General features: G+C 39.2%; 1 protein-coding gene and 1 long non-coding RNA gene across 3 annotated transcripts in view; one reads left to right on the plus strand and one right to left on the minus strand.

Moving 5' to 3' along the window:
- LOC125483588 overlaps nucleotides 1–8,235 on the plus strand; it is a 23,340-nt gene extending 15,105 nt beyond the window's left edge. The window contains exons 2-3 of the long non-coding RNA XR_007262542.1: nucleotides 2,444–2,548; nucleotides 7,437–8,235. This is a non-coding gene — a long non-coding RNA (uncharacterized LOC125483588). The remainder of the gene's footprint in view (nucleotides 1–2,443; nucleotides 2,549–7,436) is intronic.
- Nucleotides 8,236–14,106: 5,871 nt separating this feature from the next.
- myo5b (myosin VB) overlaps nucleotides 14,107–21,729 on the minus strand; it is a 239,750-nt gene continuing 232,127 nt past the window's right edge. For both annotated transcript variants that reach the window (XM_048599568.1, XM_048599561.1), the window contains 4 exons: nucleotides 20,594–20,879; nucleotides 19,414–19,588; nucleotides 18,162–18,242; nucleotides 14,107–14,916 (listed from right to left, as the gene is read on the minus strand). In XM_048599568.1, coding sequence (XP_048455525.1) covers nucleotides 14,764–14,916; nucleotides 18,162–18,242; nucleotides 19,414–19,588; nucleotides 20,594–20,879 — 695 coding nt within the window. In that variant the 3' untranslated portion in view covers nucleotides 14,107–14,763. The remainder of the gene's footprint in view (nucleotides 14,917–18,161; nucleotides 18,243–19,413; nucleotides 19,589–20,593; nucleotides 20,880–21,729) is intronic.

Consider the following 21,729-nt stretch of genomic DNA (forward strand, 5'->3'; position numbering starts at 1 on the left):
GTTGTCTCTATGTTGGAACAGCCTAGATGACAGGTTGGTCTATTTGCAGTCAGTAATTTTCATTATAGTCTAAGTAGTGATATTCTTTAATAGACTAAGTAATAGTGGCTATCAAAATAATATTAATTCAGTGCATTCTAAGAATTAGTCAGGCCATTCAGGAGAGATGTTAGAAAGCATTTCTAAATGCAAAGAACAATGCAAACTGGAGGTCTGGAACTCTCTTACTCAAAGTTCACTTGTTAAATTTTAAATCTGAGAGACATTTTTTTTGTAAAGCAAAGGTAACGAGGGATAGGGGCCCAAGGCAGGCAAAAGGAATTAGGCCACAGATCAGCCATGATGTTGTTGAATGGCAGAACAGACTTGAGGAGCTGAATGGCCTGTTCCTTTATTCCTACTTTGCAGTTGTGAAACTGTCATATGTAACTTATGGAGTGGGGCATAGCTGCAAAGATTGGAGTATTAAAATTGTAATGGTTAAGAGTTGGAGTAATGGTAAGGGGGTAGGAATAATTGTAAAGAGGATTTCTGAGTTTGCAAACTGTGTTAAGGATCTGAGAGTAGTGGAGACCAATGTTAATGTTTGGGAGTAGTGGATTGGCTCTTGCACTGAAAACATTTGAGAATTAGCTTAGGACTACAGGAAACTGATGTCTAAGAACCTTGGGAGAAAGATGTGGGAGCAAAGGGTGGTTGCTCAGTGTGAATGTACTGAGGCAAGAAGAGCAAAAATCTATGATGACTGAAGAGACTGGAAAATTATAAAAGAAACATTACTTTGACACCCTGAGGATTTTTCGTATCTAGGAGTTCAACAGTTTGTATATTTTCAACAGCTCCTGAATCCTGGAATAACAACAAAATTCAAGCAGTTTGGGATGCAGAATGTTTTCCGAATTTCCTAATGTAACTTGGGTGGGTCCTAGGAGAAGTAGCCCGTTTAAACTATTTCCCCAGTGCTTCAATGATCATGTTTCTATATTTTGGAGGGACAATGGGAGTATCTCTGAGAATGCTACCAGATTTTTTTGTTGCTGTTCCTTGACTAATCAAGAGTGTCATTGTAGGGAAGCAGTTGGTGAAGGTAAGTAACAAAACCTTTACAGTAACCAAAAGTACTTAGTATTAGGGAGTTCAGAAGTCAAGAGTGTAAAGGACAACAGAAAAAAATATCAAAAGTAGTATGCAGTCTACTATCATATCTAAAAGCACATGTGGTTGCCATCTGGGATCCTGGTCAATGTTTGTAGTGAATCATCAGCTTACTTTAGTGTGTTCCATTAAGATTCACTTGTATCCATTCATATGCATACCTTTAAAAGGATTGCTATTTGCATGCAGACTGTTTTATTGCAATGGCACTTCTCAAATATTACATCAATGTGCTCCTGTTCAGCATAATGTCCGTCCTCGTCTGACAAGCAGTCTGAATCCAAAATAAAATCATTCTTTTGTTTTCAAATGTTTGTTTGCCTTCTCACTCATGGGTTGAAAGGAGCAGTGGTAAATTCCTAGGATGGCTCCATGCATGCCCTACCTGCCCATCATGGACAGTGGCAAGGCAGGCTCACACCAAAAAAAAACTCTCAAGTCCCACTAATAACCACCAACCTCCTGCAAATGAGGTACCCTCCCTCTGACTTGTAAAATGCTTTTAGTGACATTGTTCCCACAATTACCTCTGGGACACTTGCAAATGGTCTTTCAGGGCTATGTGTCATTGGGTTGTTCAGACAAGAGGGCCATTGCAGCCATATCCAATCTGGGTCAAATGTTCTCCGAGGACGCTCTGTTCTATGTTTTTTTTCACTGCTGATCAGGATTAAGAACACGCTAATCAGATTATTTCTGGGCCTTGACGGGGGATTCACCATGACAGAGAGACTCAGACTCTGTTCAAGGAGTGACTGCTGTTGCCTTCCGTTGTGCTATACATGACAATGGAATACACAATGGAGATAAAAATGGCTACAAGTACACCCAGACTGACTGGGGTAAGTGCTTCATTTCTTGAGGGAGGTGGCCTTCAGGTTCTAGTGATGTGAGGCCCTTCACAGATTCCTGAACACTGAAGCTGAAACACATCTGTGAGAATTACATGCTTTGTTAACCTCCGGCATTACTCGATGTATGCAGCCTAAATCCTTTTCAAGCCACTCTGACCATATTATACAAATGATGAATGAATCCTACTAATGCCTGTGATGCAGTAGCAATGTTTGGAAAGATGGAGCCTAGCAATAACCTGCTATTTACCCATTGCCTGTGCATGGTGCAGGAGCTGCTCACTTCACACCTTCAACCATGAAATATTGTGCAGTGCTAAGGATGGGTGGCTCTGTACCTTCAATGGTATGTTTGTGGCTAGGCAGAGACTCAGCATGTATTTACAAATGCCCTCAGAAGATCTTCATTCTTTTTCTCTCTCTCTATGTCACAGTGCAGTATCGGGCTCCGTAACAGGGCAGGAGAGAGCCTATCCTACAGTGGAACCATTGGTTTGGAAGTTTGATGGGGTGATCCTAACGGTGTTTTTGTCTGGAAGGTATGTCCTCCCCAGTGACAGGTACATGCTCCTCAGTTAGACATCCCAGAAGGCTAAGGCTGTCAGGCAGAATGGAGGTGGAGGCATCCACCTCTGGAGTTCCCTAAGAGGAGACATAGGGAGCCAAATGTGTTCTTTTTCTGGTTGGGCACCTACTAGTACTACCATGTCTCCTTGCTGAGCATCAATGGCTACAGGAATGGACTGCAAGCCTGTGAGCATTTCCAACAGACACTGAGCATACTGGATCTTGCAATCCCATGATCTCTCCATCAAGGCAGGCAGCCTGAAGCACCAGGATCCCAACTGCCTTACTGCAGCTTACCCAGTGCCCCTGCCAAACCGCCTGCTGTCTCTCCTCTATAACCCAATCTATCCAGACCTTCAGCACTGTCTGCAAATTGGCACCAATTTCTCCCTTTCCACCATGCCTGCTGCGAATGACTGCATCTATATAGGACAGCTGCAGATTACTTTCAAATATGCTACTGCCACCAGGCTGCTGATATATCCCACGTTATCCAGGCAGTGGCGAGTACCTCCAGCTATGGTGACTGGGAAAATCAGGCCAGCATCAGACAAGATGGGCATGAATAAGGGTGTAGGAAGTTAGTAGGGTGAGTTTGTGGCAATCACACCAGAAAACACTCTCCGTGTCATGGAGGGAAAACCTCCGTGAAAATTGATGAAAATGACCCTTCGCCAAAATGTGGGAAAATTCAACCGACTATATTTTCTTCCACCTCCAAGGCGAGGGTAATTGTGAGTCGATGCTGGTCCATGTGACTTGTTTATAAGCCATTACATAAACCAGAATCCTGCTGTAATTATTTATTTATGGGTGATTGTATGTACGGGACGTTTTCTAATATCCTTCTGCATCATTTGCATCTTCAGCAGAGATGGCTTCTTTTGTAAAGCTTGAAGCATGCAATTAACTTTAATTTTCCTGAAAGCAACTTGGCAGTTCAATTTGCTTCACCTACTGTATAATTAAAGTGTTCCATAAATAACAGGTTTACTACCGTAGTTTATTTCTTCTTCCTATCATAGCAGCTTTCTTTTGTAAACTAGCATTCAATCTTCTCTCCTTGAATTTTCACATGGGTATGCTATGGATTATCACTCATTTTAAAGGGTTAGTCTCCTGGATATATTGACCGTTTTTAACTTGCGAACTTTGACCAGGCTAACTGCATACTATCATCTGTCTCCGTATAGTTGAGCGTTTTAGAAATTAAATTGAATAATATGTGACCAGCTATATATAGCACATGTCCCCAAATGCAGTTAAAGAGCCATTTTGTTGTATTTTCTGTGCTAATGAAAACAAATCCCTTTAAGAGTCTTGAAATTATTAATTGAAAAGGTGTGCCAAGACCTGAAAAGACATGATTCTACCCTAATAAATTATTTGCTTCTTTTTTGATATTGTAAAAACAATGGGCTGAATCTTACTTTTTTTTGGCTGTTTCAATTTTGTTACATTTCATGGAGGGTTTCTGTCTGCTAGGCTTAGTGAGTTTTCTTACCACATCTTACCAGGGTGCAAGACTGAAAGATCAGTGATCTTCTACACTCCACCATTGTAAATTCCATCATCTTTCTTCTGATGCCTCACATGCAATCTGTTTCTGTTAATACATCCGTCTCCCACCAAAGCTTGCGTTCTACTACGTCACTATTGTCTGTAATATCTTCCCTTACTCGTCAGTACCCAACCCAACACCCAGCATCACTCACCCCATATTCCTTCTACTCAAAGAGTCAAGATGACCGGTGTGCTACCTGACATTTGGCTCCTCAGCTCTGCTAAGACAACTATCCCATGCGGCTGACTGACCATGTCCAAGATTCTGAATTGGTGACAGAGGCTGCCCTTAATTTACAGTGCCAGGACCCTCTGACTGAAGGCTATCTCCCATTTCCTACCTGAGGACTGCTGACAACATGACAAAGTTATTAGCTTTGTATCTGTCATTGTTAAGTGCCCCATCAATACTGCAGGACTGAGAGCCTGGTAAGTCTGGCTAAGAAGCATGGTGCAAGAAGACAAAGCAAAGCAAAAGTGTTGTGAACATCTTAGTAAGCTGAAATTGAGTGAACAGTAAGACAACAAGTAAACTACCTATGAACTGTGTACACTACAGCATTACAATAATAGTTGATATTGCACCTTGAGCTGTAGCATGAAGTACAGAAGCAAACTGCGAGTGGTGTAGAGATTTGTCATGAGAATTCTTGGAGTCTGGCATGTCACATGCTAATGCCCATAGATGTCGGGGCCTGGTATCCAATGTGGAGGTCCTTTGGAGAATATGGTGAGATGAAGTTACCAGGTATCCATTCTGATTTCTATGTTGAGAATTCTCAGCATCCAGTTTGCTTGAGACAGGCAGTACAATAAAAAGCTACATACGAACAGGATGGGAATAGAGGGATACGGTCCCCGGAAGGGTAGGGGGTTTCAGTTGTGATGGGCAGCGTGTTCGTGCAGGCTTGGAGGGCCAAAGGACCTGTTCCTGTACTGTAATTTTTCTTTGTTCTTGCTCTATAAATGAGGCAAGATCTAGAGTTAATAAAGTTTTAAAGATCAATATCCCCTTAATAGGTAACTCACTGCTGCCTAGCAAGAATCTCATCTTGTTAAAAGGTGCAGCAAGTTGTTCCCAAAATAGTTCTTGCTGGACTTCTCATGAGATTTTGCACATTTCACACCTGAACTTTGTTCAGGCCCCTATAAGATTCTGCCCAAGGGAAAGAATCTCCCTCTTTCCCCAGAAATGGGTGGTTTTGGGTCAGGTGGGATGTAACTATTTTAAAAATTGCAAACATGAATCCAACCTGTGTTGAATCTGTCTATTTCCCATTTAATTGAGGCAGGAGAAAAGTTGGGCAACAAACCTACTCCCAGATGATGGGTTGGTCATTTGAATGTTTTTGTGAGATTGCACACCTATATTTATCACCATTTTATATTTCTCCTGACATCTATAGGGAGCTGGGGGTGGGGGGGTTACTGCACAGAGAAAGTAAGGGTTTTTTTCCATCACTGCCCAAGGTCTAGAAGCACTCTCCCTTCCCAGCATTCCTACAATAGACCCATCACCAATAGTTTGAAGTCAAGTCCCATGATTACTGACAATTAACAACTCACTGAAGGAGGCTCCACAAATATCCCCACCTTCAATAACGGAAGAGCACAACACATAAATGCAAAAGATAAGGCTGAAGAACACGTAGCAATCTTCAGCCAGAAGTGCTGGGAGATGATCCATCTCTGTCTCTTCCATTGGTTCCCCAGCATTACATAAAACAGTCTTAAGTCAATTTAATTAATTCCACATAACATCAAGAAATGGTTGGAGGCAATGGGTACTGTAAAGGCAATGCGCCTGACAATGTTCCTGAAAAAGAACTGAAGACTTCTGCTCTAGAACCTGTCGCTCCTCAAGCCAAGCTGTTCCAGTAATAGTCACAATGCCGGAATCCACCTGACAATGTGGAAAATTACCCAGGCATGTCCTGTACACAAAAAACAGGAGAAATAAAAGCAGGCCAATCACCACCCCATCAGTCTATTCTCGATCATCAGTAAAGTGACGGAAGGGATCATTAATAGTGCTATCAAGCAGCACCTGCTCAGCAATAACCTGCTCAGTGATGCCCTGCGTGGGTTTCGCCAGGGACACAGCTCCTGACCTCATTACAGCCTTGGTTCAAACATGGACAAAAGAGCTAAATTGTAGAGATGATGTAGGAGAGACAGCCCTTGACATCAAGGAGCCCTAGCAAAAGTGGAATCAATGGGTATCAGGAATCAGACTCTCCACTGGTTGGAGTCACTTGCCTGGGTGGGGGCAGCTTCGACAACATTCAAGAAGCTTGACACCTTCCAGGTCAAAGCAACCCACTTGATTGGCATCACATTCGCAAGCATTCACCCCCTCCACTACCAACACTCAATAGCAGCAATAGATGCACCACAGAAATTCACCAAAATTCCTTAGAGACCCCTTTCAGAACTATGACCACTTCCATCTAGAAGGACAAGGACAGCAGATATATGGGAATATCACCTCCTGCAAGTTCCCTCTAAACCACTCACCATCCTGACTTGGAAATAGATTTCTGTTCCTTTATTGTCACTTCGTCAAAATCCTGGAATTCATTGTCTAATGACTTTGTGTGTCAACCTACAGCATGTGGACTGCAGCGGTTCAAGAAGTAGCTCACTGCCACCTTCCCAACAGCAACTAGGAATAGGCAATAAGTACTAGCTGGTCAGTGACACCTATGTCTCACAAGTGAATAAAACAAAAGAATAAAAGGCTGTCGCTTAATGAGTCTGTGAGACAACTCTCCCAATTTTGGCACTAGCCCCCGCGTTAGTAATGAGGACTTTATAGGGTCGACTGGGCAGTTTCTGTCAGTTACTTTTCCGTTGCCTAGGTCGATGCCATGTGGTCCGCCTGGTTTCTAAGACTTTGTAGGCCAGTTCTGAGACAACCACATTGTTCTGGATTTGGAGTCACATGTAGGCCAGACTAGGTATTGATCACGGATTTCCTTCCCTGAAGGACATTATTGAGACAAATGGGTTTTCAAACAATTGACAATGGTTTCACAATCATCTGTATATCCTTAATTCCAGATATTTTTTATTGAATTCAAATTCCACCATCTGCTGTGACAGGATTTGAACTCAGGTTCCCAGAACATTAGCTTAGTTTCTGGATTAATAGTCTAGCAATAATACCACTAGGCCTCCCCATTATACATTTCACGTTCTTGGGTCCCATAGAAACTTCATTTTTCAATTCAGACTTGATTATCTTTGTCCACATTTATCAACATACTCTTTATCAACATACAGTTTTTCTTTCAGTGTTGGAACCAAAGCTGGAAGAATGCATTCTTGTTACAGAGATAGTACGAACTGCCGATGCTGGAGAATCTGAGATAACACGGTGTAGATAACAAGGCGTAGAGCTGGATGAACACAGCAGGCCAAGCAGCATCAGAGGAGCAGGAAGGCTGACGTTTCGGGCCTAGACCCTTCTTCAGAAATTTCATCCAGCTCTACACCTCGTTATCTCAGATTCTCCAGCATCTGCAGTTCCTGCTAACTCTAACACGGTGAATAACTGGATGAACACAGCAGGCCAAGCAGCATCAGAGGAGCAGGAAAGCTGACGTTTCGGGTTGAGCTCTACACTGTGTTATCTCAATGCATTCTTGCTCTGGTCCCATTCAATCTTTGCAGTTAAGCTTGCTGCTTTCGTGCAAATATCCTATGAAAATCTGACCTGTTCTGCTGCAAATCATACATCGTGGTATTTGCAAAGTCTTTGACAGGAAGAAATCACAAGTAGTAATGTGAAATTAACATATAAAACCAATTAAGTCCATTAATTTGTATGTTTCATGATTTATTGCTAACTTTATTCATTTTTTTTGGCATTTTCATCTCAGTTAGAAAGTTATAATTTCAAGTTCCATTTATGATCAAGGGCAATACTTCCATATAACTGAGGAAGTACTGCATCAGAGATGCCGATTTTTGTTAAAAATGGTAAATCAAGATGGCTAGATGTAAAACAAAAGATTTCGCTATAGATTGCTGTGTTGCTGTTGCTGCTGTCTTGTTGATTATGACCACAAAGCTGAATAAATTTAGAACACCATTAGCCTTTCTATTTGTGGATCTGTACTTGGAGTTCTGGATTACAAATGGGTTGCCAGTTGTTTACTAAGAAATTCTTGCAATATGGTATCATCTGTTCAAACACTGCAACAATTGTATCTGTGTCATGATAATACATGCTTGGGAGATGATCAGTCAGTGAAAACTTGTGCAAGGTGTGAGTGGGTGGCAATCTTCATGCAATGGTAGAGGAGGCGACTTGCTGTCAGAGTATCATGACATTACTATTGATAGGACAACATATCCTGTGAGTCACATATTGTAGTTTTGTGAATTCTTACATTGACACTGAAGTGTGTTCATCTAAAACTGTGGCTGTAATCATCAATCTCTTAAGAAATGAAGGTTAAGAATATAATGTTACGTGCACTTTGTATATCAGGGATAGAAGGGTGTCGACTCTCCCTTGGGAACCCAATCTCCTGTCCTGTATCTCTATTTGTAGACTCTTGCAGTTTATCCTTTGACTTACAGGAAGTGTTAATATTTAACCTGCCAAGGTTGTTGTCAAATGGCTTTGTGCTCAGCAGTGAAATCGTTGTCTTTCACCAAGGACTGTATGCATCTGCTAATTTGGCAAAAGTAGTGTAGTCTGCTTCTCGTTGACAAATCATCCAAAGTCAAATTAACAATCCCCAATGAGCCTAAAATCAGGAATATTTCTTCAATTTAATAGTTACTCTAAACCTATATTAAGCATCATGGTGGCTGGATTTCCAACTTAGTGAAACAAGTACTGACAAAACGTCTAAAGAAATCACCATTTGATTGCAGTTCAACCACTTTTAAATTTTAAACAAGCAAAATATATTTCCCAATTTACGTTATTTTAATCTAGACTGATTACAGAATTATAGAATGGTGCAGCACAAGTGGTGTCTATTGGCTTGAGGTTTTCATGGGAAATGAAATTAGTCCCATTCTCTTCCTCCATAGTACACAATTTCTATCTCCAACTATAAGGCATTCTAAATCCCAACCACTCGTTGGATTAAAAAAAAAATCCTTTTCTAATCACCTTAAATTTGCATCCTTTGATTATCAACCAATCATCCACTGGAAACAATTTATTTAAAACTTTTATTGATTCAAAAACCTCAAATCTCTTTATCTTTGGCTACTCTAGGCAGAACAATACCATCTTCTCTACTCTATTCATTAATTCCTCATTTGTAGAACTGTGCTAGTAATTTTCTTCCATACTATTTTTAAAAGGAACGTGTATCTGGAAAAGTATCCAAGATTGGAAGTCGAGATAAATAAAAAATTAGATTTTTTTTAAACGTTCAAAATTCTTTATTTGACATTACTGTTTCTCTATTTAAAAGTAATTGTTATAATAAAGCATGTAGTTTACAGTTTTTCAAAATGTAAAAATTACTTTGATCAGAATATTCATCATTGATCGTTTTTACATTTTACTATTTATTGCTTGCACATAATTAGTTTGTTACAGTCTTAATCATAATAAGCATTTAATATTTCACTTAACAGCAGTACATTATTGACCAATAATCAGCCAACTGTACCAAATGTTACCAATACTGGAGATAGAAATCTTGGAAGGGAGGGATGATTAACAAATTTTTTTTCAAAAATCAACATTGTGCAAAAAAAGGTCAAAAATATCATGAAGGCCTATAAAATTCACCCCAATAAACATTCCCATGGATACATTTTTTCCTATTGATTTTGAGTCATCAAGGAAGGGAGAAGTGATTCTTCCTCTTTTCAATCCTCATTATATAAACATCCTAATCATCCAACCACCCAGACTAAACTCAGATTGATCAGTGTTCAAGTATACTGATCAATGTAAAACAACTTTGATAAATTACTGTACAGTTATATCAAGTCCTCTATCAGCTTCATTTATTCAAGGCTAAAAACATGAATGCCTTGTGGTTGTTTACAGTTTCACTTATTGCAAATTATTTTAAATCTATTCATGCAATACATAAATTCTCAATTTTCCATTCAGATAAATAGGGGCAATCGTAAAATATTTGCTTAAATCTGAAATTCCTCTACATCAGAAAATCCAAGAACCCTAGAGTTTAAAGCCTAAACCTCAGGTCTAGAATGGCATCAGACTTAATTACTTGTACCAAACTTTGTGCACATTGTGAATTACACAACAACTTTGAAAATATGTTTTGCTCCTAATGAATTTGAGACTCTCTCTTTATGAATGTCTATCCTTGGCTAGTTGCAGCTAGTATGTAATGATATAAATACTGATTAAATGGGTCATTATAACTATGATGCCACTTGGTTCTTCCTCTTCAAGTACAAAAAAGTGTTACATTTTCATAAAGACATTGAACCTTTATAAGAATATCTTCTGGGAAGGGTCAGCAGCCTAAAGTTGCAAAAATCTGATCCACCACTGTTAAAACATTCCAAGTGCATGGGAACACATAATAAGTTTAAGAAAGTTAATTCATTTTGTCATGCTCATTATGTAGCATCGAGCTAGATGGATCCTGTGGTTTATTGGCCAGGATTTTTAGGATGGTGAGGTTTCCCTTCCCACCATTTGCAGAGTTGGTGATGCCAACACTGCTCCAAGGAATGTTAATTGGTCAGAGATTGGACTTCCACCCCTCACTCAGGTGGAGTCTTAGCAGCAACAAAACCTGCAGTAGAGAGGAATGGAACTGCAAACACTCTCCAGCGTTTAAGTCCAAGAATCCATCACTAGGTAAGTGTAGAGATTTTGGGGTAGGTAGCAAAGATAAGGCCCAGGGTGAGGTCAGTAGAAAGAGAGCAAGGGTGTTGATAGTGAGACCATCGTGTGTCTATATAGGGATGTATATTTCTGCCCATTGTATTTGTTTAGATCCTTTTAAAGAATAATTCCAACTTCAAGTTGATAAGGAAACAAATACATCCAGATTAAAATTAAATAAACTTGCAATGATTAGCTCACAATTTCAGTTTATCATTGTATCGCCAAATGTTAATTCAATAGAATGTCCTGGTCATAAGTGTCTCATTATACCCAACATTCAAACAACTTCAAAATCATTCAGAAATAAACTGAGTCACATTATACAACTCAGTGGTTGAACTTGGAGGGAAGAGTTTACAATGAAAGTGCTCTGTCTCCATTCTGGATCATCCTGTGGAAGTTCACTGAAAGCTCCTTGTGCTCTTTAATACCCAGTGATACATCATCATGAGCAGCCTGACCTTTTTTTTGTGGGGGGGGGGGGGGGGTGCCTGTGTATTTATAACCATCATATTTTATGATCGCAATTAAATATGCAAGGCTTCAATACTTTATGTATTTGGATCATGCTTCAACTGGTAGTGTAACTTACCTGGAAATAGAAGGATTTAGATTTAAGGTGAGATGGGTAAATGAAAATGAAGTATATGAAAAGGAATGGAACTGCTGAGCTGCTCCGTCTTTCCTTGTCCAAAAAAAATTTATATAAATCTTATATCTTCCAGCAAGTAGGCCCTTCAGCCTATCTTTGCTGGTTTTTGAGAAACAACTGACCCAATTAATCCTACTTTCTTCCTCTAACACTTAGCTGTACTTTTTTTCTTTTCAAGTATATTTCCAATTCCTCGAGTTGCTGTTGAACCTTTCCCACCACCTTTTTTGGTAGCACAGTTCAGATCATAACTTACTAAATGGTTCTCAGAAGGGATAAGTGCAAACAGCCTTGCAGTGCTTTTGCTGTGTGGCCTTTCACCATGTGTCAGCCCAGATCGTGAAAGAACAAAGCTGAGGGACATCCCTTGCACACAATTTTGACTAGGATCACTGACTATTACCAAGGCAAAACCAAGCTGAGTTTTAACTCTTCCTAGTACCTCCACTGCCTTTGACCATAAGACCATAAGACACTGGAGCAGAAATTAGACCATTCAGCCCATTGAGTCTGCTCCGCCATTCAATCATGGCTGATAAGTTCCTCAACCTCATTCTCCTGCTTTCTCCCCGTAACGCTTGATCCCCTTGATAATCAAGAACCTATCTATCTCAGTCTTAAATGTACTCAATGACCTGGCCTCCACAGCCTTCTGTGGCAGTGAATTCCATAGATTCACCACTCTCTGGCTGAAGTAGTCTTTGGTTGAGATTGTCTGAGTAAATCAGAGATTGAACACAATCTCTATCAGCATAGCAGATGGTACAATTACGCAACCAGTCATCATGAGAACTCCAATTCATTCACTCCAATAATCCCATTGTGATAAATGAGTCATGTTGCTGGCACGGCACGGCACAGCACAGCAGTCAGATTTTGAACAGTATAATTACTGTCCTTGGGCAGAAGTGTCTTTAATTACTACTTTTGTACTTAATTCTTCTCTTTTGACCATATCAGAGCATAATGTTGAAACTGCAACAGTTTTTCATGCATTTTAATCAAGAATTTGTTGTAGCTATGTAGGTTATATGCCCAGTCCAATTTAGATTCCATGAATCTAAATCAAAAATGACTGACTATCTTCAGCCATATATGACCATCTGAATTAAAAATTTATTAAAGAACAATTACACTAATCTATCCAAGATAATGTAACATTCTATTATATTAATGTACATTGTCTTTCCTAACCATAGTTGTTTTAAATAGTGCTCACCAATGGAGTGGTTTAAAACTTTTCCATTTCCTTTCTCTGGGATGAAGCTAAGAAAACCAGCTAAGAACAACAGGGAAGAGGAGATGATGCATTTGAGGATCTGATGTCTTGTTTGTACTTTTGTAGTCAGTGGAAACACTGAAATTTGTATTGAAACAGAGCACTTGGACTCATACAATGTGGATCAGCGGTTAAAGAGAGAAAGTAATTTCATTTGGTTCCAACTCAGGAAAATTAATGACATTCGTACTACAGACTGACATGCTAATTTTGCAACTGTATTTGTGGGTAAGAATAATCAATAGTCTTGATATGAGTTGTTAATGTGACTGCTAAACAGAAATTTGTGATTGATAATAACTACACATCAATTCAGTGTGAGATTTAATTCCAACGTTCACTTTTGAAGCCTTGAAATTCAAATTTCAGCCAGCAGAGGTGTACAGGCACATGGAGTCTACATAGTGAAAGGAGACGGAGAGGAAAATATAAATCCAAAGGTAATGGACCATTAACAACAAGCAATGCATATCCAATCTAAATCAAAACGTTTGCTGGGTTTAAATGTTCAGTGAGGTTCTGCTGTATCAGCAGTGAAAGACTAATTCTGAAAGTAGTTCTGTTATGCATCAGTGTTCACATTTTACAATTAATGCACATTATCATCTTGCTTTATCAATGAGTTCAGGTTCCTGCAAATTACAATTCCCTAATAAGTATAAAACTAGTTTATTTGTTATCCACAAGAAGCAGGAACACCAGGAATGTGGTGCTGTTATCTTAATGATTAAACAATTTAGACTTCAATTGGGCACTGTAATAAACTAAAATTTTCGATACGGTTAAATGGCATTGTTTCAAGGGGTTATGCACAGCATTTCCAAATATATATTTTAATGAGGCAAATAGAGGAAGGTAAAGTTGCCAAAGTCCCAGAGGACCATGGGGCTTGTCTCTCATTCGAGAGAGAGAGATGACTGGTGGTGAATTTAATCCGACAGACACCATGCCTCAGGTGAAGGGCAAGGTCAAGAAGGTAGGATCTTCATGGTGACCTCAGCAGGTACTGGAATTGAACCCATGCTGTTGGCATCACACTGCATCGCAAACCAGCCAACTGAGCTGACCAACTCCCCAATAAGTCAAACACAATCCAAAGCTAAGCTGTTCTTCTTTTGTGAGTCGAGTCCACAATGTAAGTATTAAGCAACCAGCTCAAAATCTCTCAGTTCAAGAAACAAACAAATATGGACAGAAGCACTATAATTAATTGAAATAATAAATTACACAAATCTTAAAACAAGTCCTCAGTTATGTTTGCAGCAAAGATGAGGAATTATTTATGCATCTAGCAGAAAGGCGATACCAGCTTCAAACTGGTTGCACACATTGAACAGAATCAAAGCCCCTCCTTGTTTGTATTTTCCAGTCATTTTCTTTTATCTATACACATCATTATTTACCTATAGAATGTTCCCACTCTGACTACGAATACAAAAGAAAGATTCCAGTTCATGCTTGAACTTTGCAAAGAAGCATAATGAATGCAGACTTGAGCTGTTAAATATGCAGAAAGCACATGAATCCCAGTGCTCTCTTTTGATTACAAATACCTTTTTTTCCTTTAAAACATCTGACACAATAAATAGTCATTGGCTTTTAAATTATAAAAATAAACCATGGCCTATCACTTGAAATGCTAGTTGTTCCCTCAGACTGCTTCTCAAGTGGCCTCTTGAAGACATATTTTTACGTCGTGGTGCCAGATCAATTCTGCTTCTTTTCGAATAGGTCTCGTGCAATTATTTCTTTCCATAATAACTTTTGATAGAAAGACAGCAATTATCCAAGATCCTGACATAGTCTCTCTCCGCTCCTCCTTTCACAGATACCCAACTTTGTTCTATACTCTGTTGAGGAAAGTTAAGTTCAAATTTGCTGGGATGTGAATGGTATCCAGGTTGAGTGCAGAAGGGTTGTATGGAAAGATTACAGGAAACATGTGTTTGAAGTCCATTAAAAGTTGAGGAGGTTCACTGCGGTCTTGTAAACAGGACTACATGAAGGAAAAAAAATAAATACACAAGTTATAATTTATATATATATTATAAACAAATGTTGCTGGCCAAGTTACCAAATTTCTCAGTGGCTGTTTGGAACTTTGAAACCATTTTTTGAAAAGCTGATATCAGTTAAAAGTAACCACGAGTTGCATTTTACATTGTATCAGCATTCCTGCCTTCTCCCAGCAGATCCGTTCTTCAGTTTGCGGCTTGCCCTAAAGTTATTTATCGAGTCATACGGCATGGAAGCAGACCCTTTGGTCCAACTAGTCCACGCCAACCATGTTCCCAAACCAATCTAGTCCCACCTGCCCACATTTGACCCATAATCCTCCAAACCTTTCCTATTCATGTACTTATCCACGTCTTTTAAATGTTGAAATTATACCTGCATCCACGACTTCCTCTGGCGGTTTATTCCACTAATGAATCGCTGTGTAAAAAAAAAGTTGTCCCTCATATGTCCTTTTAAATCTTTCTTCTGTCATTTTAAAAATACACCCCCTAGTTTTGAATGCTCCCACCCTAGGGAAAAGACCCTTGCCATTCACCTTATCTATGCCCCTCATGATTTTATAAATGTCTAGAAGGTCACTCCTCAACCTCCTACATTCCAATGAAAATTTTTATAACTCAAACTCCATTCCAGGTAACATCCTGGTAAATCCCTTCTTAACCCTTTCCAATTTAATAATATCTTTCCTATAGCAGAGTGACCAGAACTGTACACATTGTTCCAGAAGAGGTCGCACCAACATCCTCTACAATCCTAACATGACATCCCAACTCCTACACTCAAAGGCAAGTCTTCTTAACCACCCCATCTACATGTGACACAACTTTCAAAGAATTATGTATCTGAGCTCCTATGTCTCTGTTCCACAGCACTACACAGGGCCCTACTATTAATTGTACAAGTCCTGCCCCTGTTTGTTTTACCAAAATTCAATACCTCACATTAATCCAAATTGAACTCCATCTGTCACATCTCAGCCATTGACCCAATTGATCAATATCTCTTTGTAATCTTAGCTAACCTTCTTCACTGTCCACTATACCATGAATTTTGGTGTCATCCACAAACTCACTAACCATGCCTCCTAAATTCTCATCCAAATCATGTATATAAAATGACAAACAAAGGTGGACCCATTTAATGTTCAGCAGACTGCTTATTTGCTATGAAGCAAAATATTGGTTCCAATCTGGACAAAAAGTCTGTTAAGTAGGCTGTTCCCCCACCACCTTTGCCCTGCTGTCACTCACCAACATGCACAGTGCAAGCTGCTCGGCTGGATGATCAGTTTGGGTACCTCTCGCTGCTGTTTACATCTAGCAGCAGTGAGATGAGGCTGTAAATGGCCTATGGCAGGTGGCCTTCTCAATCCCTCCCCTGCTGAAAGTAAAAATTATAGCAGGGCAGGTAGGTAGATGACAGGCCTAACACTTGTCAAATTTTATAGGAACCACTGCCTACCAACCTGCCACAGAGCTGTAAAAATATAGCCCCATGAAACTGATGGATTGTTGAAAAATTCCAACGTCTTTAAAGAATGCATCCTTAATTGTTCAATCTTATGTGATTCTACTCCATACTCATATGGTTGACTCAAATTTCTAATAGCCAAAACAGTTAAGTTTGTAAATTCCTCAATTGGTCTTCATAGAGAAAGGAGATGGGTGGAATTTTGAAAAATAGATGGATTGGATTTTTTTTGACTGGCCTCTGTGTACTTAAATATCCTTATTAGCAAATACTGAAAGAAATTTGCCCCAAAGCATATTATTAAGGAAGTAATAGAACATTTGGAAAAATCATAATCTAATCAAGCAGATTACTGGCTTTGTCAAAGGGAAATCACATCTGACTTTATTAGAATTTTTTTTTTTGAGGAATTCTTGACCAGAGTGGACAGAGGGTAATCAGTAGATATGTTGTATTTGGTCTTCCAGAAGGCATTCGACAGGATATCTCACAAAAGTTAAGTCATAACATAAGATTCTGTGGTGTTAGAGGTAGTATATTGACATGGATAGAGAATTAGCTAATGGGCAGGAGTAAGTGAGTGAGGATAAGTAGTACTTTTTCAAGGTGAAAACCTGTGACCAGTGGGTTTCCACATGAATCAGTGCTGGATCTGCAACCGCTTCCACTATATTAATGACTTGGAGAAAGGAAGTAAAAAGGTACTGTAGCCAAATTTTCAGATGATACAAAAGTAGGTGGAAAGGCAGGTTGCAGAGGAATATTATTAGATTAAAAAAGTGGATAAAGAGTTGGCAAATGAAGTATAATGCAAGAAAATTTGAAATTGTTCATATAGGAAGAGAGATCAAAAGAATGGTGTATTATTTAAACTGGAAAAAAACTGCAGAAAGCTGCAACACAAAGGGACTTGGAGGTAATTGTGCATGAAACACAAAGCTAGCAAACAGGTGCAGCAAATAATCAGGAAGGCTATTGGAATGTTAGCCTTTATTTCAGGGGGATTGGAGTATGAGAGCAGAGAAGTCTTACTGCAACAGTACAAGGTGCTGTGAGACCACATATGGAGCACTGTCAGCAGTTTTGGTCCCCTTATTTAAAGAAAAACGATTTTATTAGAGGCTGTTCAGAGAAGGCTCATGAAGATGAACCTTGGTATGGAGGGAATGTCTTGATAGGTTGGGATTCTACTCACTGGTGTTTAGGAAAATGAGAGGCAATCTCATTAAAACATACAGGATTCCTTAAGGGGCTTGACAGGGTAAATGTTGAGATGAGGTTTCCCCTCATAGGAGAGTCAAGGAGCAGAGGGCATGAATTTAAGGCTGAGATGAGCAGGAATTTGTTCTTTCAGAAGGTTGAATGTGTTTGAAACTCTTTTCTGCAGAGCGCTGTGGGGCAGAATCCTTAAGGGTAAGATACATAGATAGATAGATAGATTTTGATCAGTCAAGGAAATCAATACACAAGCAAGTGGATGTGAGGAATGTTGGATCAGTCACAATCCTATTGAATAGCATATCAGGCTTAAAGGACCGAACAGCTTACTCTTGTTTCTTAAGATCTTATTCCTTTAACTATTGAACTGTAGGATCAATAGGCATATAAGTAAAAAAAATTGCAGATTTCTTAGTAATAGAATGTGGAGAATGAACATGTGAAATTAGGAATCATTGGACAAAATGGGCATAAAAGTGACTGGCTTCATATAAACAAAGCAGCACTCATTTTTATTGGCTATGAGGAACTTACCTGAATATTTCTAATGAAGGCTACTGTCACACGTTCTTCAAATTCATTCACTGGTGTGTAAAGGTTTAAAATCTTGACAATCTATTGTTGAAAAAATAGAATAGATGCAGAATTTAATATCCAATTATTTAGAAAAACCTGACAAAGGTCTCAGTGTTGAAACAGGACATTTGCTATGTTATCTAACGATGGTCAGAGATGCCACAATTGGAGCTTAAGAAAGGGCCAAGACAAACCATCAGGCAGAGTTCCTGATTCTCATTGCAAAACAATCATTCCTTTTAGATAATACACTTATATGAATGAGACATAGTTGAATAGCATATTGAGACTGTGTGTTTAGGCTTATATCAGAGGGTATCTGCATTCCAGTGTCTAGCAGAACTCAGGAGAGGGGAGAATGATTGCAAATGTTGTTCAGCAGCAAAATTTTGTGCATAATAAACTTGTCTGTACAAGGTTCCTTCCACATCCCAGTAGGGAAATGGTTTGATGAGAAAAATACCAAAGTTAGCACAACTGCAAGTGCATGGCTGACAGTGTGACATGTCTGTCGGATTGGTCTAAACATGTAGCATTATGCAAATTAAAGCAGATTGCCAGAAGAAATTACAATTTATCACAATTAGAGCTTTAAAACTTCGAAGTATTGAATTGAATGTGATGCATTCAGGTAACTTTTTCTTCTAAAAAAAATTAATAGTTACAAATGGAAGGAATCTATGGACGTGTCAAGCGGGTTGATTTGTCTTGGGGGCATGAGGATATTGAAACAAAATGCTGGAATCTCTCAACAGGTTTGGCAATATCTCTTAAGAGAGAAACAGTGTTAATGTTGTGATCTTGCTATTTTGAAAGATCACAGACTTAAAAGCTTAACTTGGTTTCTCCACCAGTGCTCCAGACCTGCGGAGTATTTCCAACATTTTCCATTTTTATTTCAGATTTATAGCGTCTGCAGTATTTTGCTTTTGCGTTATGTGTTATCTGGACACAAGTTTAATTTTGATTGAACTTACTTTGAAAATTAATCTGCATGTATTTAGCAGTTTGTAATCTGCCTCACTTGTTGACTAACATCTCACTCCAACTGATGCTTTGACTTGCTTGTTAGGAGATATCGGCAACATTACGTAATTGGAATAAAGGTATGGCTCTAAGACATCACTAACTACTGAAAAAACCTCAAGTAGAATTTGCTGAAAGGTCAACTTCTCTGTCACCACTGCAAAAACAGCCAAAAGTCATTTACCTGCTGTGGGGTAAGATCTGTACACATTGAACAGATGGCCGCAGCGTCATCACTTGTTTTCTTTTTTACTTGAAGCAGCTGAGCTGCCTGGATTAGAGGCTCCATCGTCTTCATGGTCCCACTCTGATGTAAATTTTTTCCTCGGAGCCACTCTTCTAACTGACTGATGTTGTACCTACACAAGCATCAAAGCAGGATATTAGAGAGAGAGTAGACAACATTTACATCAAAGGCAACACCAAGGAAACAAACATTAATGGACTTGTGGGCTAGAGAAATACATTGGAATATTTGGCGATGATTTTCTGCTCAGCAGAACGATGGTTGCTTGGCAGCAAATGCAGGAATTATTGTAAAGACAGGGGATCCAATCCAAAATCTTAAGGCACAAATGGACAGAGGTCCAAACGGATTCTTTTGTAGAGGTTACTGAGCCACTTTAACCTTTATGCAGCAGATTATTTGACCTAGCAATATACCCCTCCTAGTCTTATCAAGGGTGGCAACTCAGCTTTCATTCTGCTTGCTAATGGGAAACTTGTACAGAACTCTGTAATATGAGTTCATTTAATCCATAAAAACAATGATTTTAAGTGCCTTTGGAATGTGGATGCAAACATAAGCCATGTTGTATTTTCTTTTAGTCTGAATGTATGGACCTCTGAACTAACGTCAAAATCAAGGCTACTGTAGGTCCCCTCACTATCCCTGGTCATCGACGCAAGTATCAAATCTGTTTTTGTGGCGTCATTTGTATACTTCTGTTATGAAGAGGAAACATGATGTGGAGGTGTTGGTGTTGAATGGGGTGGACAAAGTCAGAAGTCACATGACACCAGCTTATAGTCCAACAGGTTTATTTGAAATCACAAGCTTTCGGAGCACAACCCCTTGGTTTAAAAAAAAGGGCTGCATTCTGAAAGCTTGTGATTTCAAATAAACCTGTTGGACTATAACCTAGTGTCACGTGACTTCTATGATTGGGAAAGATCATATTTGATAAGATGGATATTGCCTGTCTTTTGATCAGAGAAGTTCTAAATCTTTGGAAACTAAGAACAAAACATGTCTTTCACTGTCACTCAACAAGTCTTGATATTTCGGCATTACAATGTGGTTTGTCAATTCTGAGACAGAATACCCTCTTGGGGAGGAGACAATCATTCTCCAGATTTCATACCTGAGCTGCATTCCAGTACTCCACGAGCACACATCCTTCCTCAGGAGCAGATTGTTAAGTGTAACAGCATTGATAATGTAGAAAAGTTGCCGAAAGACCTGCTGGATAATCTCAGGATCTAGTCCATGCTCACACATGGTGTTGTTCAACAGGTTAAGCTGGCGTACCATGGCCTCTAGAGTATAGCTGCTGTCTCCATCCACCCGGCTGGAAGAACGTTTCCGGTAGCCCATGGGTTTCACACTGGACAGACCCTGAATGCTCTCATTTTCCAACATTGCAGATACTTTTTTAAAAAGAAAACAGCATTAATACAACACAAAACAGTCAACCTCTGACATGTATCATAAAGAATACAAAACTTGCCAGATAAAATGCCCAAAGCAAATTCGCAAGCAAATAGAAATGACTCACTTTGTACGTAAATTTAAATGACTGTTACACTTACGGACTTTACATAATAAACAGATAATCATAGCAAATAAATAATTTATAAAAATTCTCAAATGTATTTTTCTCAATGTTCAACAATGGGTACACCATAACTTTCTCAGTGAAGGGTGGAAATGGCAATAAATACAACTTCACTACATTCAAAGAACAAATAAAAACAAATTGCAGTAGCTTTAGTCAAAAGTCTGCTTGAACTTCACCACTTTTGGGGATTTTTTCAGAATGAAGTCTTGTGTATTTAGGTGAAAGGTGTCATTAGAATGAGCAATGAAACATTTTTCTGTTTCATTTCTATTGTGTAGCAGCAGTGATTACTCTAAGAGGAACAGAACAACTTGCACAAATTATGGTCAGTGTCACATGACCTGCACATTCAGAGGGCCGCTTTGTTGAATCTGTCAGTGCTTTTTATACTTGACTATAAGCAGAATAAAATCAATATTGTACAGAAATATTGAAATAATTCCACCACAAAATCTCCATTCGCTGGGTCCCACAGTTAAGAATAAACTAGCATTAGCTTAGTGCAGCTAACTGACTCTCAATCTAGAGATAGCAAGAACTGCAGATGCTGGAGTCACTACCTGCACTCATCTATCACCATCACACCTGCCTTCCCCAGCCCCACCCCCAACCCTCCTCTCTCTATTTCCCAGCTCCCAGCTCCCTTCCCCCTCCCCATT

Source organism: Rhincodon typus, chromosome 1 (assembly GCF_021869965.1).
Source record: "Rhincodon typus isolate 14 chromosome 1, sRhiTyp1.1, whole genome shotgun sequence".
In the NCBI taxonomy this organism is placed as follows: Eukaryota; Metazoa; Chordata; class Chondrichthyes; order Orectolobiformes; family Rhincodontidae; genus Rhincodon; species Rhincodon typus.